The following is an 18,428-nucleotide window of genomic DNA, read 5'->3' on the forward strand; positions in this document are numbered from 1 at the left end:
ACCTGGCCTTTTGTGCCCCCTTAAAGTTCAAAATAGCATTCACAAGAGGGATCTAACGCAAGAGAATTAAGCCTTACATTCAATAATATTTTCAAGGCAAGCATAAATATTTTATCTGAGCATACATTCCTCATTGAAACTAGAACTATTTTATCCCCTGGTTCCATGTGCAAACAATGACTGACAAAGTAATACCATCCCAGTAAAATCACTCCTAGATGAAAGAATGCATATATATTCTCCCTCAAACACCGTCATCTCAGATTTATGAATCGTTTCTGAACTCTACCTTCTAACCTGCCTTCCTCTGCTTGACACACATGACCAACCATGCCATAAGCATGAAAAACTGCTATGTATCCCTAAGAATGCGGATGAAGAAAGAGCTTGCTTTTTATACAGCACAGAGGTCAGCCAGTCCATCATCCACAATTTCAATATTCAACCTGCTATATGAATGTTCACTAGGCGTTTATTAGCACTGCCCCCGTAGCGGGCGGTCTATAGCATCAGGAATGCCAGCGCATGGGATTCGGGCTGGCCAAAATGTGGCAGGCATTAAAGTTGTTAGGCCTAGCACATTGGAAGCCTTAATCGGAGTTAAAAAGCATGCAAGGCCACGTGGATGCATGTTCATCCTGCTCACATGTGCTTTTTTGCCGTTCTCTCTGCCGTCACGACTCTCTCGAAGCTTGCAGCTGGTTGCTTCTGATCTATGCTCTTTGGACAGTGCATTCGTGCAACCATGCACCTTGTTTTGAAGGAGAAACCACCACTTTTGGCTCCAAATGACAGGCTCGCCACTTGCTGGATGGGACTCACTAAACTTTCCAAAAATTTTTGAAAATCCAAATTATGCCAGCAGTGCAGGCCCCCTTTTTACAGGAATAGCTATGTTTCATCATACTCCCTTAAGATTACCCATGCGACCCTGACAATTCTGTTCACAAGTTGAAATCAACGAGTCGCATAACAAATTTAGGCTTTTCTTATCAGTACTCAAATAATAAAAATGGATTTAATCCCAAAAAATGATGATACAAGGGATACATCACTGTGATGGTGAACTATGCACATATTCCCTCATAATCGCATCTTGCTATCTCTGCCCCAGTTAAAAAAGATAGATCCGGCAGTACTATGAATAGGAATGACTACCCAAACTGGCAGACCTGAACCAGTTCTAGAATACAAATCCCCTGTACTGGGGATTCTGGAACAACAGCTCGAGCAGTAGCCTGGAATTCTTAGCAATGGCTTGAACCAGAACTGTTTCACGCAGGCAGGCAAATGAAAAATATTGGATGACAGGCGGCATCAACATTATATCCCTCACCTAGAAAATCTACTGCTGCTTGGATGCTTGATATCTGTTTTCATAGCCTTGTCGTTCTTGCTGTTGTATGTTGCTGTTGTATGGAAAGAAGTCCCAGAATTTATCCTTCCGAAGAGTATTACTCAAGATCTTGGATGTTTCTTCGAGTGCGAAAGGATACGCACACTCCTCTCTCCAAATGCAATGGTCTCCTGCCTACCATCATCAGAGCTCACAGTAAATTGTGACTTGAGGGGGAGAACTTCAGTCACCGTTCCTTTACACCTGCCAAACAAGAAATTTCACATCTTGAACATCATTCTCCACTGAAAAACACCAACTCAGTGTTAACAAAACAATCGCATGACAGACAGAGCCAACCTGCAAATTTCTTAACTCTCAACAAAACTGAAAACTCCAGTCAATAAGGAGAGAATTCCGTACTCCCAGATTAAAATGACTCGAATCAGGTCCTTATGTCCCCTATTAATGTTTAGATTTTTTTCAATCTAAAATCAGGAAGACTTGAATCAGGTTCGCCTTCATGAACTTTAATTTAAGACTCTACAGACACTCGCAAATGAAGACCGTACGATAAAGTACTCACCATATCCTATCCCTAGGGCGAAAAACTTCAACCCTTTTGTCAATAGCATCTCTGCCGAGCTTCTGCAGAATCCAACTATCATCTGAAATTTTTCCGTCTTCCTCCCTAGTAAGGTGCAATTCTCCTTCCTGTTCAAGGGAACTCAGTTTCCCCATCTCCAGTAAATGGTGCTTTTTTCTTTTAGACCTCTGCCCACGAATGGTACTGCCACCCCCATGCTTTGGAGAATTTCCCTCTGCATTTCCCAGATGTACACCATTTCCACCCACTGGTTTCTTTAGTTTGAGCTTCAAGGACACTTTGGAAGAGGAATCTCTGGTACCACTCTCAAACAGCCTACCTTCTTCCTCTGCTGACTTTCCACGAAGATCTGACATCTTCAATTTTTTCCTTGGTACCCCTGAAGAGTCTCCATCTTGACTCACTGCAGGCGCATCAAAAAAGCCAGTCTCTGTCTCCCTTCTTGCTTTCTTGAATACTTTCCATGAGTTTCCTTGTTTTCCAGATGCTGTATCATTAGAATCTAGTTCTTCATTCACGTATACACTTTCAAGTCTTGTCATATTTGAATTCCCCCTCTTTTCTGATGAGTTGGCGCTCTCTTTGGGACCTTTGATAGCTTTTCGTACACTCGTATCCATATCACGATACTTTGTGCTGGGCATGCGACGACGCCTAACAATGTCTCCATGAGCTCCCCAGGAATGGATTGGAGAAGAATCTGAAATAAAAAGATATGCAGCAATCATCAAGGTTAGTGAGCTGATTCAAACAATCCCATCTCTTCACAAAGAAAACATGTCAAGTATTCCCATTACTACAATTCTGGTTAAACATCCACTTTTCAATGGCAGCACAGGAACTGACATAAGGACAATAACTAAAAAAGAAAAGATAAGTGAAATCTAATAACTGTTAAAAGATAAGTGAAATCTAATAACTGTTCAAGCACAGTCCACAGTACCCCCCGCCCTTTACAAATGTGAACCAAAAGATATACCAAAGAAAATATCCACATGCGCAACTTGCAAGCACCCAATTCCAATTGACTCATAGCTAATACTCTCAGATTTATACCCTTATCATAAAAAAGAATTGCCAATGACCCCACATCCATCTGCTATTCACTGTTATTGATACTAAAAGCATGAGTAAATCCAAGAAAGATTAGAAATAAGGTTCATCACAAAGATTGGAAATAAGGTTCATCAGATCACCTTCCGTAAGGACAAGCCAGGACTACTCAGGTGTTTAGTGGTAATGTTTCAACTAGAGTGGATATAAAACTCTGCAACGTTACTCACTGGCCAGTAAACCAGTGCTCTAGCAGACTGGGAGCAATGAGTGCGACTCTAATGCATTGGGTCCCCAAGGTGATCTTGAAGCCAATGATGCCCTTAGGGCATCGCCACACAAGATTTGAATTATTCTCCCTCCAAATTCCCATCCACTCATTCTAAAATTGTTACACGGGCTTCCACTCACACGGAAAGCCCTATTCCTCTCATACAAATATTCAAAAGTGTGGGCGCCTCCTTCCAGGTTGAGGCATAGACATATGGTCCTTGGCCATGGGGCATGATAGCAACTCCCCTAGTCCTACCTTGGCACAATAAGTATTTGACTAGGGTGAGCTGATTGAGAGTCACTACACAAAGGGAAAAAATGGGGCTAGGGGCACCCCTATCGAACTGACCATGAGAGAGAGAGAGAGAGAGAGAGAGAGAGCAAAGGGAGCATTGCTCTTGCCACCGCGCCCTTTGCCCAATGTTGAAAATGGGGAGAGGGTGAGAGACAAGATCTGAGGCACGAACTGATGTTGATAGATTGATGTTATCACAGCAAGTACATAGCCTCTTTTTATAGGCTGGGCAAGCCTTATCTTCCCACACAGACATCTCATAGATGAGGTCACACACAAGACAATCTAGATCCTATAATTTAGGGGAGGAATCACACCTACCACATGAGGTGGCACAAGTGGCCTCAAGACTCTTCACACTCACCCAACTGTAGAACACTCCTAGGACTCTAGGACCACACACACTAGGACTCCGATTCCAACAAACCCCCCTTCGGAGCTAGGGTGAAAAAACTATGACATCATCCAGACTGTGCATCCCAGGCAATCTCAGAGGCTAATAGCTAAGCATAATTCAGAGGTTGAACCAAGCACTCTCATGGCTTAGGTGTCAACGTGATCAGAGACTCAAATCTGAGCATGGATGCATGACCAACTCATAGGTCTAGGGAGTACACCAACATCCTGGAACTCGGCCAGGCCTGATGTTACGCTCTAGCCGAGGTAGCATGACCTCGGAAGAATCAGTCGACATTTCCCTTATGGATCTATCTCTGTAATATATGTGTTTGCGCTTCATGTAAATGATCGGGAGGGATTTAATGTCAAGGTCCTAGGTGAGGGCTGATAGCACCAGACTAGATAGATCTGAGACCAAGGGCCTAGTGCAAAGATTGTGCCTAGGGGCAAGGAATTAAATGCATCCCAAGAGAGGGGTGAAATGTTGCATTAGGAAGGCCCTATATGGATGACATGTGGCATCTAGATCTATCTAGGGATTTGGGGTTTGCTAAGGCTAGAGAGAGAAGAGAAGGATTTGATTCACGAAAAAATTTCAACGTAGATCTCTGCCTCGCTTTGTGCCTTAGCATGATTTGGCTGGGAGGAGAATCATGGTGCTACTCCCGTGATCTGCAGCAGAGGTTAGTTTAGAGAAATTAGGTGACAATTGGTATCAGAGCGCAAGGCTTGGAATTAGAGAAGGGACGGACGAACACTGGTTTACGTAGCTGTCGCAGAGCGCAAGAAAGAAAAGGATCGACGAGATTGTTGAGGTTTATCCTGTAGACCCTTCGACGTTAGTCAGCGGAAAGTCTAAGGGGAGGCGCTGGAACGAGCAGCAGCGGCCCGTGAGCGGCGAGCAGAAGCAGCATGGAATTGTAAGGCTGCGATGAAATTTTGGTTGGAATTGTAAGGCTGCGACGAAACGTTGGTGGAGCGCCAGTCGAAGGGCCTGCGAGATGACGTGGGGTTCCCGTAACGTTTTGATGGGCCTACGAATCGGCGGGGCGCTGGATTACCTCAACGGAAGGTTTATACGTGCCTTTAACGGATAGTATAGGGCGACTGCAGCAAAACCACAACGGGGGTGCCGTGACGACGGACACCTGGGGAGCTACGACAGTGTTTGGCGACTGCAGCGAAACCACAACGGGGGTGCCGTGACGACGGACACCTGGGGAGCTACGACAGTGATACGAGCGGTTGTCGAAGGACCAGAGCACAGACGTGAGATGCAAGGTGTTTCGTGAGTCTAACGGAGAATTTGATCGACGCTCATTTTCAAATTTCTGCGTCTGTAATAAACAGTCCGTAGGTTGGCGTGGACAGCACAATCTGAAGGATACGCGACACCAGAGAAGTCTTATTACTCATGAGCAGGCAGTACGCAGAGGCTGCAGGATCCGGAGACACCGATTGGACGCAGAGGCGCACGACTTAACCAGGGAGCTTTCTTTGATCTCCCTTAGTTTTGTGTTGTTTTTTTTTCTTCCTTAATTAGCTGGGTGACGCGCTACTTCCATAGAAAGGACAGCACGCATGAGGTTTCAGCGTGGCAGTAAGGACGGGTTATGCCTGTGTGGTTAAGTCTGAGTTAATCTGCAGGAATTTCCCTAGTATAGGGAAAAGCGGGATTTGGATATATGCCTGTGTCAAATGCGTAGTTAGTGTGCATGTCAGATCGCAGGTATTCCCTAGTATAGGGAATTGTGTGAGGAGTGTTAGTACACTGAATTGTGTCAGCTTGTGATTACAGTGTTCTAGGGGTGTTGAAAAAAAAAAAAAAAAACCCAAGACAAAACACCTATTGAACTAAATGGAAGCAGAAGAAGGGGCTTCCAGGAGGGACCCTGGTGAATCAAGAGTCCGGCCGACCCAGCAGGGATCGCGCCCAGTAGCTCACACTTTATCTGGCAGGATTGCATTGCTGGAGGATGCCTTGCAACAGTTGTTAGCGCAGCAATTACAAGCCAACGCAGGGCAATTTGAACTTAGGAGAGCGTTACAGAGTATGTCTGCCAGACCTTCTCGAGAAGAGAAGGGAAAGGCTCCAATGGAACTGGAGTCTAGTGTCCATACGGTCGAGCCTAGGAAGGCTAAAGTGCCAAATATTGCCAATTACAGACCGGAAAAGTATTCTGGTCGGATGAACGACCGTAGCTCTGATGTCATTGAGACCTGGTTACACAAATGGGACGAGGCGTTCGCCATTTGTGAGATCAGAAATGACATCAAAAAGATCCGCGAAGCCACCCACATGTTTAGTGAGGCAGCGGATCGGTGGTGGATTAAACAACAAAAAGATGGCATAGCATCCACTACCTGGGAGGGGTTTAAAAGAGAGTTCAGGAAACACTTCTTACCTCCTGACGAAGCATCCCGAGCTTGGGATCAATATAGGAACCTTCGTCAGAGAAATTTATCAGTGGCAGAATACACTGATAAGTTTCGCGAGAGTGTAATGAAGGTTGACGAACCCCTGCCTCAATCAATCCAAGTGAAAGATTTCATATTTGGATTGAATGATCGAATAAAAATGGAAGTTCGGGCTAAGTACGCGAACACGCTAGATGATGCAATAGCTATAGCCCTGAACTACGAGGATGCCAAGGGCAGCAAGCCAAGTGGGTTTGCACAGGTCGGAACCCAGTATGGGTATCCGAAGAAGTCTGGGTTTAAGAAGAAGTGGGCTAGTAGAGGGAGTGGTTCACAGCCGAGTGCTCAAGCCAAGCAGGCGAGACCGGCTGAAACTCCTAAGCCAAGTACCACCATTGGAGTGAAAAGGAAAGTAACTCCAATGGCAGCCCGGGCTTGGTCTAAATCTCCCTTGAACCCAGAACAGCGGGAAAAAGCGAGGAGAGAAGGCTTATGCTTTGGTTGCCTTCAACCTCATCAGTGGAGAGATTGTCCACGTAATAAAGATCGTCGGATGGCTGAGATGGTGATCTCAGAGTGCGACGTGGAGATGCAGGGAAGTCCCAGAGCGGAAGAGATGCAGATTCAGCTAGCGGGATCTTCTCAGAGGTTAGTACCTTGTTTGTTATGTGTGTCTGTTGCTAAGTTAGTGACGAGTGCACCTGATAACATCCTATCTAAGCCCGCAGCAACGGGGTGTACAGCCTTTAATGATACGGAGTTAATCAAAATGAAAGGGCAAGTGGCCAGTCATGATGTCATTGTGTTGTTTGACTCAGCGTCAACTCACAATGTGATTAACTCCAAGCTCGTGAAGAGGCTGAAATTAAAGACACGTCCATCTGACTATGCGTACACAGTCAGGATGGCAGATGGAAGTTCAACTGAAGTATGGGACCAAAGGGTTACCCAGTTGGAACTTCGGATTCAGGACTATGCTGAGAAGCTTGATTTTGAAATGACCAAGCTTGCTCATGCAGATATAGCCCTGGGAATGGCATGGCATTCTAGGAAGAACCCAGCCATTGATTGGAAAAAGCACGTATATCAATTCAAGATGAATGATGTGCTTTATGTCTTGCGAGGTGAAAAAGATATACCTCAGGGACCGTTGGTTTCCGTGATGGAAATCAGAAAGGCTCAAGTAGAGTTTTTATACCTTTGCACAGCATCGGTAGAGTCGATGGATGAGTCTTCGGCTAGCACTGATGTTACGCAAAGTGGTGAGATGGCCAAGCTGGCTAATCTTATAACAGAGGAGTTCTCTGAATGTTTTAGGGATGAACTACCTTATGGGTTACCTCTAGAGCGGAAAGTTCAGCATAAGATTGAACTGATCCCGGGGGCAGAACCTGTAAATAGACCTCCCTATAGAATGAGTTTTACTGAAGAAGCGGAGGTGCGTAGGCAACTGGAAGAATACCTCAAGTTGGGGCAGATTCAACCAAGTTTCTCACCTTTTGCTTCACCAGTGATATTAAAGAGGAAAAAGGATGATACGTTTCGCCTCTGTATAGATTACAGAGCATTGAATAATATCACTGTTAAGCACAGGTATCCGATGGCTTGGATTGATGATTTGCTAGATGCACTACATGGAGCCGTGATTTTCAGCAAGATAGATCTTAAGTGCGGCTACCATCAGATCCGGATTAGAGCCGAGGATGTGCATAAAACCGCTTTTAGAAGCAGGTTTGGTCATTATGTGTTTTTGGTAATGCCCTTCGGACTTACCAATGCTCCAGCGACCTTCGTCATGCTTATGAATGATTTACTACGTCCGTATATCGGAAAGTTCGTAGTACATTTTATTGACGATATCTTGATATTCAGTAAAAGTGTTACTGAGCATTGTGAGCACTTAAGGATAGTGTTCAGTACTTTGAGGAAAGCCAGTCTTTACGTGAATAAAAAGAAAACTATACTGTGTATGGTTAGGCTTGAGTACTTAGGGTTCATAATTACTCCACAGGGGGTAGAAATGGATCCGAAGAAAGTGGCTGCGATACTAACTTGGCCAATCCCTCAGAGTCTGACCGCGTTGCGATCATTCTTGGGATTTGTCCAATTTTATAGAAGGCATATCAAAGGATATTCCGGAATAGTATCGCCATTGACTGATCTGACCTCAGATAAAGTACCTTTTGTTTGGGGACAGAATCAACAGGAAAGTTTTAACACCATAAAACAAGCTGTGGTCACAGGACCGGTGTTAAAAATAGTTGATCCCCAGAAACCGTTGTTCCTAGAAACCGATGCAAGTGGCATTGCGGTAGGAGCAGTCCTCCTTCAAGAGGGAAGGCCAGTAGCCTTTGAAAGCAAGAAGCTTTCTCCCTCTCAAAGGAATTGGCCAACTCATGAATTGGAGTTGTAAGCTGTTATCCATGCTTTGAAAACATGGAGGCATTATCTGTATGGTTCAGAGTTTTATGTAGATGTGGATCATGATACTCTGAAACATTTTTGTAAACAGCCTGACTTGAGGGGCCGCCAAGCTAGGTGGGCAGAGCTCATGCAGGAGTTTAATTTAACGATTCGGTACCATAGGGGAAAAGACAATAAGGTAGCTGATGCGTTGTCTCGCATTATGCACAACCTGAGTTTCACGGTATTAGAGAGTGCTCTAATGACCGAGATCAGAGAAACTCAGAAGGTGGACGAGTTTGTCCACAGCTTATGGCCTAAGGCTCATGTGTTAAAACCCGGGGAAAATGAAAAGAATGACCTGGCATCCAGAATAGGCCAAACTTATGCAAGATATACCATAAGGGATGGTATGCTAGTTAGAAATGGCAAGGTTGTAGTACCTGGTCAGAATGATCTCAGGCAGAGAGTCATTCGACAATGCCATAATAGCCCGTGTGCGGGACATCCAGGAGTCGAGAAGACATATGATCTCGTGAAGCGAGATTTCTTTTGGCCAAAGATGAAAAAGCATATTCATGAATATGTGACACGGTGTTTCTCGTGTCAGGTAAGTAAGGCCGAGCGGGTGAAGCCACCCGGACTTTTACAGCCCTTGGAAATACCACTAAGTAAGTGGGAGAGCATTTCCATGGATTTTATTGTAGGGCTACCTGCAACACAAGGAGGGTATAATTCTATCCTTGTGGTGGTTGATCGTCTAACCAAGATGGCTCACTTCATTCCGACTAGAGAGTCTACTAGTGCCCCGCAAGTAGCGGATTTGTTTATTAGACATATATTTCGTCTGCATGGATTGCCTAGATCCATAGTGTCAGACAGAGATGTCAGGTTTACCGGTCACTTTTGGACAGCGGTATTTGAGACACTAAGGACTGAGTTGGGAATGAGTAGTGGGGATCATCCTGAGACGGATGGTCAGACGGAGAGAGTCAACCAGACTTTAGAGGATATGCTGAGGGCATATGTGTCATTGAGGCAACATACATGGGACAAGTGGTTGCCATTGTTGGAGTTTGCCTACAATGACAGGAAACATTCATCTACTGGGTTCAGTCCGTTTGACCTGAACTATGGTTATAGGCCAGCCAATCCAACTATAGTTGGAGTACCTCAGAAAGTGCCTAGTGCCGCGAACTTTGTAGTTCAGATGCGGGAGATGCTAGCACTTGCGAGAGCTAATATCCGTCAGGCTATGGATAGAGCCAAGGTGTATGCGGATGAAAATCGGTCTATAAGAGTATTTGAAGAAGGAGAAAAAGTTTTTCTCAGAATTCCTTCGCACTCGAAGTCGTTGACTTCAGGAGAGTGTGCTAAGTTATCACCTTGATACTGTGGGCCGTGGTTAATTCTAAAGAGAATAGGCAGTGTAGCCTATAAATTAGAATTGCCACAGGGGTGTAAGGTGCACCCGGTTTTTCATGTTTCACGTTTAAAGAAATTTTTACATACTGGTGACTCACTAATCGACGGTGTGGTTTTGTTTCAGGAGATAGAGGATATTGCAAGGCGCAAACCAACAAGAATCCTGGACCGAGGAACAATGCAAATACGAAATCGGAAGATACCCACGGTGTTGGTTGCATGGCATGGTCAGCCTCTATCCGAAGCTACCTGGGAATCTGTATATCAGTTGCGGAGAGTGTTCCCAGACTTTATCATCGAGGACGCTGATGTCTGAAGAGGGAAGGAATGTTACGCTCTAGCCGAGGTAGCATGACCTCGGAAGAATCAGTCGACATTTCCCTTATGGATCTATCTCTGTAATATATGTGTTTGCGCTTCATGTAAATGATCGGGAGGGATTTAATGTCAAGGTCCTAGGTGAGGGCTGATAGCACCAGACTAGATAGATCTGAGACCAAGGGCCTAGTGCAAAGATTGTGCCTAGGGGCAAGGAATTAAATGCATCCCAAGAGAGGGGTGAAATGTTGCATTAGGAAGGCCCTATATGGATGACATGTGGCATCTAGATCTATCTAGGGATTTGGGGTTTGCTAAGGCTAGAGAGAGAAGAGAAGGATTGGATTCACGAAAAAATTTCAACGTAGATCTCTGCCTCGCTTTGTGCCTTAGCATGATTTGGCTGGGAGGAGAATCATGGTGCTACTCCCGTGATCTGCAGCAGAGGTTAGTTTAGAGAAATTAGGTGACACCTGATAAAGGAAAGACATAACAACCCCCCTGTCTCCTAACTAGGTACATGGAAATAAGTGGAGTCTTTTATAGGACAAGGCACACAAAATGACAAATTATTACATCATTTTAGGGGGACTACCCAAGGCAGAGTACCTAACACACACGACTCTAGAAAGCCCACTCTTCATCTATCACCTCATGGAGGGATAAACCAGAAACAGCAGCAGTGCAGGCTTGTTCCTCAGGTCCAGAAGGTGTAGCTTCATCGTCTTCGTCCTCGCTCTGCTCCGCAACCAGATTGGCATGTTCTTTGGCTTGTACCTTTGCCATCTTCTTGAAGCAACGATCCTCTGGATGGCCAAGCTTCTAACAGTAATTACATTTAAGAGGTTTTCCTTTCTTCTTGGGCTTATTTGTGAGAAAGAATGCTTTGCCAAATTCAAAGGAAGATTCTGCTTTCTCTGTAAGCCTACGGTCCTCATCAATGAGATGAGCTACCATATCCTTAAAGCTCATATTGCGGCTGACTCTTAGGACAGCAAGGATCTCATTGTACTTGGAAATGTCTTCAATACTTGAGAGAAGTACAGCAACTTGATCATCATCTTCAACAATGGCACAGATGGCAGATAATTGTTGGAGAATTGACCCAATATTGCTCAAGTGTTCATTGAGGGTTTCAGTTTCCTTCATCTTGAGTTTGAAGAGTTTTGGTTTGAGAAATACTTTGGAATTATTGATCTTATTTCCAAGCAAATTCTCTAATTTTTCCCAAACGTCATTTGCAGTCTTATCAAAATCCACATGGTGGATAAGGTTGTCAGCTAAAGCTAGGCCAATGATAGCCATTGCTTTATCATTTTGGTTCTCCCACCAACTGATTCTAGCATCATCACTTTGGGGTTTTGGCTCCTTGCCATTGGTGATATTCCATATGCCTTCTCGCATAAGAAGAAGCCGGAGTTTTGTCTGCCAAGTTGGGAAATTGCTCCTTGAGAATTTCTCGATGAACGAGGAGTTTTTTATGCTATCCATTGGTGGGAAGGTCTTAGCTGTTATTACAGCCAGTGTCTAAATCCCTTACAATGTTTACTCAAATTTCAAAAAAGGCCCAAATTTTACATGGTAGAAGCTTCAATTATGCCAAAGGAAGACACAGGACAGAAAAGCCCTAAATTTTTGGGTTAGGGTTGCTGAAAAATTAGAGTTTGCAGAAAATTGGGGCTTTTCTAAATTTCTGACAGAAGAGTTCTCATTCAACGGTTGGGAACCCTCACATCATGAAAACACCCAAAAAATTCGAGAAGTTGAGCATAAATTGTAAAGGGGCGAAAATTAGGGTTTCGGGTAGGAAATCGGTCACGAACAGGGCCTGTAGCAGTCAAAATGACGACTGAATTGCTGCAGCATTATCTTCATATGTTGGTGGAGAGGAATCAATTGGAGATCTTCAGAATGGCGAGCTTCGACACAGATAGAGCAAGGTTCAAGTCGGCGTAGAGCAGGGCTGCTACTGCATCAAGGCATCCTCAAGAGACAGGGAGGCAGCAAGGAATCAATGAGCTGAATCATGGACAACAGATCATGAACAGCAAATGGCAGGATACGCCCTGTCCAAGTACTAGGAAGAATCGGCGTACATATCCTCTGGCGCAACAGGAAAATAAGTTGCATGATCAACAGAATTATGCCAGCAGCATCTGATCCATTCCGACTAAGAGAATTACAAAAGGGGAGCTGCAAATCGAAGCTCAGACATTGAAACCTTGTGGATGCAGATTCGGTGAGGAAACAAGTAGTTGCAGCATCAGGAGAGGTGAACCACGTAGGCAGAATAGTGTCACACTGAGCTGATGCTAAAGAGCAGTCGATGATGAGGCTTGGGTAGGAGCTCATGTGGAACTAGAGTGGCCCAACGGAGGAGAGAGGTAGCGGGTAGGATTACGAGGGATGCGTGAGCAAATTGCGAGGGAGGCGTGAGCAGACTGCGAGGGAGGACGGACAGAATGAAGCAGCATCAGGGAAGATAGCGGGCATTCTCCTCCACGCGGCATTGCTCCGTCAGGCTTTCGCCCATTGCGGAAGATTCCCCCCTCCCGTAGGAGTCGGGGCCGTGTCTCCGTCCCAGTGTGGCTGATCGTCCTCTCAGACCAGCTACTGATCGTCGCCTTGGTAAGCCGTTGCCTCGCCAACTAGCTAATCAGACGCAAGCCCCTCTTTGGGCGGATTTGGAACGGCCTGCTGGTCAGCAACGTAGACATGGCGACGTGTGGTAATGTTATCGCAAAGACATAGCGATGAGGCAAGGCTCAGTCAGGGAAGACCTGCTCTGATACCAACTGTTGAAAATGGGGAGAGGGTGAGAGACAAGATCTGAGGCACGAACTGATGTTGATAGATTGATGTTATCACAGCAAGTATATAGCCTCTTTTATAGGCTGGGCAAGCCTTATCTTCCCACACAGACACCTCATAGATGAGGTCACACACAAGAGAATCTAGATCCTATAATTTAGGGGAGAAATAACACCTACCACATGAGGTGGCACAAGTGGCCTCAAGACTCTTCACACACACACAACTGTAGGACACTCCTAGGACTCTAGGACCACACACACTAGGACTCTGATTCCAACACCCAAATGGCCTCCCAAAAGCTGAAGATGCCCAACATTGGTTTCGCCCATAATGCTAAAGTCTACAAGCTGAGATAAGGGAGGAGTGGTTGAATGCAAAGAATGAAAACCTGAGCTATTCGTGAGTCTTTATTTTGTCTCCTTTGTGATAAGGCAAATCAAGCCATAAGAGAGGCACCAAAGTGAACCGTCTCCTAAAATGCCAAACAGAGGGGGTTAGAGCTAGTATCCAAGAAGTAGCAAAAGAAGGATGAAGTCGGCCCGTCTTCCTCAAGGTATTCAAACTTCGGAGAAATTCCATAGGTCCTCAAATATTGGGGCCACCAGCCTCCATAACATACCTCAAGTGTGACTATGAGAGGCACTTGGGCCCGAACTTTTTTCCAAAATCCCTCTACCTAAAAAAGCTCACTGTAGAAGGTTACAACCACTCCAAGGCTTGGATGTGTTTGTCCCGCCGATGGACCCTTGACCTATAGGTATAAGTCCCTACAAAGCTAGGCCCCATAGTTCCCAAAAAAAAAAAGCTCTCATACTTATGATGCAATTAGGTATTTTCCCAGTGGTGCATCTAGGAACATTACTTCAAGGAAGCACTTGCTTGTTATTTGCAACCTGCTCCTGTTGGCAAAACACTATCTTGTGCCAACAATTCATCATATCCTCAGAAGGGAGTTAGATGGAACTGATTTGTGTCTTCCAAATGCCCATTGTGTTCCAAGAACAAAAAAGAATTTCCTCTTTTGTCATTTTTCAGGATCATCAATAAATTGTAAGAGAGGAGAAAAAGAATGCCAGATAGTCACTACGGCACACTTTACATCATGGTTTATATCAGTTGGATACACATGACGGCAGCAAGCAAGATGCTTGTGTGGCGACAGTAAGTTATGCAATGAAGCCATTCCGAATTTCACCACGTGAACTATGGCACTTGGCAGCTTTACCAGTCGAAATCTGTGTGGCAACCTCGTCCCTTTGATCATGCATCTCGCCATCTCCATCAGCAATCTACTCTTTCTTCAACACCATTTTGTTGGGGTATATAAGGGGTTACACACATGCATAATCCCTCTTTCCTACAAGAATTCTTTGAAGACATCTGATAATTATTCCCCCCTTTGTCTTCTCAAAGTATGCACTTTGCACTCAAACTCATCAGACATCAGATTTTTCTTTCAAAGCATACACCATTAAAAATCTGGAAAAATCATCTACGAAGGTAACAAAATATCGATGTTGTTCCAACCTTTTCTTGCATTCATTGACGTGATGTCAACGCTTGCAAAAATGGCGTTTATCGTTTTTCTTGGGCTGACCTACATTTCATGAATTTTCCTTTGATGGCTGAGCTGAATCAATACTGGATTGAGAGCCACCAAACTGAGGCTTCTGTTTTCCTTTAGTCAACAAGGCTTGACAGCATCATTAACATTAGCATACATATTTTTCCTTGTCTATTCTTCCTGCAATAACAGCCCCACAAGTTTCTGAAAAGGAAGTGGAACTATACTACGTCTCATGGAAAAATTCAGAGAAGTGTGAAATTCTCTAGCACAGAAATCAGAGTTGTAGATATAAGCTGACTATCATGTATAACTTCATTGATGTTTCAGCTATTATCTAAGATCTCGAATCCTAGTCAAACAATCTAACATTAAGCCACCCTTCAGCATCTTGGCATAATCAAGCTAACTTTTCAAGAAAGAGACCCTCATACTCTCCAACGTATCCCAAGCTTGCTTGGAAGTCTTGGAGGAGCGGATGTGAGGTATTATGATCCTCTTAATAGACTCGACAATGAGTGACAAATCCTAGGTCTCTCTGCCATCCCATCTCCACTAATCCTGAGCAGCGGGTAGAACAGGCCTCACCTATGCTTGTGTTGGGGTAAAGGCAGATTGCCACCCTTTAAAATGTTATGACACCTATGACTGTCTTAAGACAGTCATAGGGTGAATCCCTAATCCTAATAAAACTCTTGAGTTTGTGGTGTGGCTCAACACATTACACACCCACACTTCTTGTGTCTCTCTCTCTCTGTCTCCATCGTTCCACTCCCTCTCCCTTTCCCTCACAAGTGGTATCAGAGCCTCTACCTCTCCCTCTCTCTCCGGTCTACCCCTCTCTCTACCCCTCCCTCTCCCCTCGGGCCTCGTGCCCTCAGCAGCGGCAGCAACGAGCAACGGCAGCGCGCACGAGCAGGGCGAGGCAGCAGCGAGCAGGGCAGCGCGCGCGAGCAGGGCGAGCAGCCAGCGCGCAGGAGCAGCTGCTCAAGCAGCTATAGCTGCAACAGCAGCTAGCTGCTGCTAGCTGCGCGGGCGCAGCCAGCGCGCGCAGTGCACAGCACCGGCCGCGCAACCAGGCTGCACAGGCAGCCGTACCGGAGCGTACAGAAGCCGTACAGGTACGGCCAGCCGTACTGGCCGTACGGAAGCCGTACAGGCAACCGTACCACGGACGCCGCGACAAGCAGGTACAGGTCAAAAAAAAATTTGGGGGATCCGTGCCCTCGCAGGTATAGGGTACAGCAGGTACCCTGCGCAGGTATAGAAGATACAGCAGACACAGATTTTTTTTGGGGGGAAGAAGGAAAAGAGAGAGCACTCTGCTCTGCATTCCCGGAATTTTTTCAGTTCTAAAACTGTGTGTTTGAGGTACAGCAAGTACTCTCGTGTCCCTCATGCTTGAGGTGACTAGTGCCACAGTGTGTGGTGGTTGCACAGTTATTTTGTTTCGGGAAGGTCAGATGCCTTGATTTGGCAGAGGGCTTTTATGCTTTTGCTGAGTGCAAATCTCAGTTTTCGAGTGACAATTTTATAGGGCTTTTGCCTGGAAGTGTATGCAGTGTATGCCTTGAGGCAGTGTGGAGCTAGGGTGCCCACATTGGTCTTGTTTCCGCAGTGTATTCAGTGACATTTCTTGCAGGTCACATTCTGTGTACGACACTTTGAAAATCTCAGTTGAGCCACGCTTGGCCAGGGCGCATCGAGTTTACTCGGTCCCTAACTGTCCATCGTTGCCAATGCTCAAAAGATTTTCTCTTCAGTGTTTGTACGTTGGGATCTGTGTTGTTACTGTGTACACAGGACCGTTTATGCACTACATTGTCAGGTGAAAGTGCCAGGAGAGCGCTGTATTTTGTATGCTACCTCAGTGTTGAGGTGTTTTTTCACTTGGTACAGGTGTCAAATCAAGGGGCTTTTGCCCAGATTTTGCTTGTGAGCACTTGAGTTACTGTTTGAGAACTTCAGATGCCTTTTATCCCCTTGGCAGAAGGGTGATTGTTTGGGATTTGTCCCATACTTTGTTGCAGGTTTGTGACAGGCTGAGGTGTTTGGAGCCTTTTTCAGTGGACAAAACAGTGTATGACAAGTGGTTTATGCATATAAAATCAGTGTAATACCTCATCTGAGGTGGGAGAAGTGTCCAGGACAGCAGTGTTTTGTGCTTCGTCAGATGATGATGCACTGATAAAGCACTTGTGGAACAGCTGCAGCATTCTGAAGTTACTGTTTTATGCCTATTTGAGCACGGTACAGTGTGTCAAAAGGTACAGTGACTGGAGGGAAAATTTTCTGTTTTGCTGCAGATTTTTTGACAGTAAAAAACAGCACTATTGTGAGTGCTCCTGGCTCTTGATAGAGCAGGTTTTCTGAGAAATCAGAATTTTATTTAGTCATTTTCTTGACTTACAGGGAGTCAGGCACTTTCCTTATCTGATATGGCATCAGGGGGAAGTGAATCTTCAATACTGAACATAAAGAAATTGGAAGGGGCACACAATTATGCATTATGGGCAGAACAGTGTTTGAATGTACTTCTGCTAAAGAAGATTTCTAAGCCCATAAGGGTGAAGGGTGTCAAGCCATCTGGGATGGCAGATGATGAGTGGGAGGAGCTTGATTTGTCCGCAAGGGCTGCTATCATGCTTACTCTCACTGCTTCTCTTGTGTTCAATGTTCAGGCTGAAAAGACCTCTTATGGCCTATGGCAGAGGCTAGAAGAGTTGTATGCCCAAAAGAGTTCAGCCAGTAAGGTTTATTGGTTGAAGAAGCTTGTCGACCTTCGCATGAAAGAAGGTACAGCTATGACCTCACACTTGAGTGAGTTCAATGCCATCTTTACACAGCTTATTGCACAGGGATTGAACCTTGATGAGGAGTTCAAGGCTACTTTCTTGTTGTGTACCCTCCCTGAGAGTTGGGACACTTTCAAGACCACCCTGTCTAATTCAAATGTCACTCTTATGTATGCTGATGTGGAGAGCTCTCTTCTCATGGAGGAGATGAGCAGGAAGAATAATGCGGGCAGCAAGTCTTCCAATGCTTTGCAAGTACAGGAAAGAGGTAGGACTCAGCAGAAGGGGAGATCTGCTGGCAAGTCCAAATCCCGCACTCAGTCCCGTGGCAAAAAGGATATTGAATGCTTTTACTGTGGCAAGAAGGGACATGTGAAGTCTAAGTGCTTCAAGTTTATACGGGATCAGAAAGCCAAGAAGGCTGAGACAAAGGATGCAGGCAGTGGAAGCAAAGGCAAAGGCAAGGCCAAGGCAGATGACTTGGATGCAGTGAATGTTGCAGCAGAGGACAGTGACAGTGACAGACATGATGTATTATGTTCTTCTGCTGTAATTGCACATACATTGGTTGTTGATGGCCATGACATGCACACCTGGCTCTTGGATTCAGGTGCTTCTTTTCATGTTACTCCTCATAGGGAGTGGTTCACTTCCTACACAGGTACTTATGGAGTTGTTCACCTTGGGAACAACTATGCATGTCAGATTACAGGGATTGGCAGTATACA

At 45.2% G+C, this 18,428-nt stretch overlaps 1 protein-coding gene across 1 annotated transcript in view; it reads right to left on the reverse strand.

Annotated features, from left to right (window-relative positions):
- Positions 1-315: 315 nt before the first annotated feature.
- LOC147900399 (uncharacterized) overlaps positions 316-18,428 on the reverse strand; it is a 41,540-nt gene continuing 23,427 nt past the window's right edge. The window contains exons 12-13 of the mRNA XM_087376866.1: positions 1,923-2,643; positions 316-1,600 (exon numbers count right to left, since the gene is read on the reverse strand). Of these exons, the coding sequence (XP_087232992.1) occupies positions 1,459-1,600; positions 1,923-2,643 (863 nt within the window). The 3' untranslated portion in view covers positions 316-1,458. The remainder of the gene's footprint in view (positions 1,601-1,922; positions 2,644-18,428) is intronic.

The sequence above is a fragment of the Dipteris shenzhenensis genome, chromosome 7 (genome assembly GCF_047967505.1).
Source record: "Dipteris shenzhenensis isolate YYH24624 ecotype China chromosome 7, Dip_SZ_1.0, whole genome shotgun sequence".
Taxonomy (NCBI): domain Eukaryota; kingdom Viridiplantae; phylum Streptophyta; class Polypodiopsida; order Gleicheniales; family Dipteridaceae; genus Dipteris; species Dipteris shenzhenensis.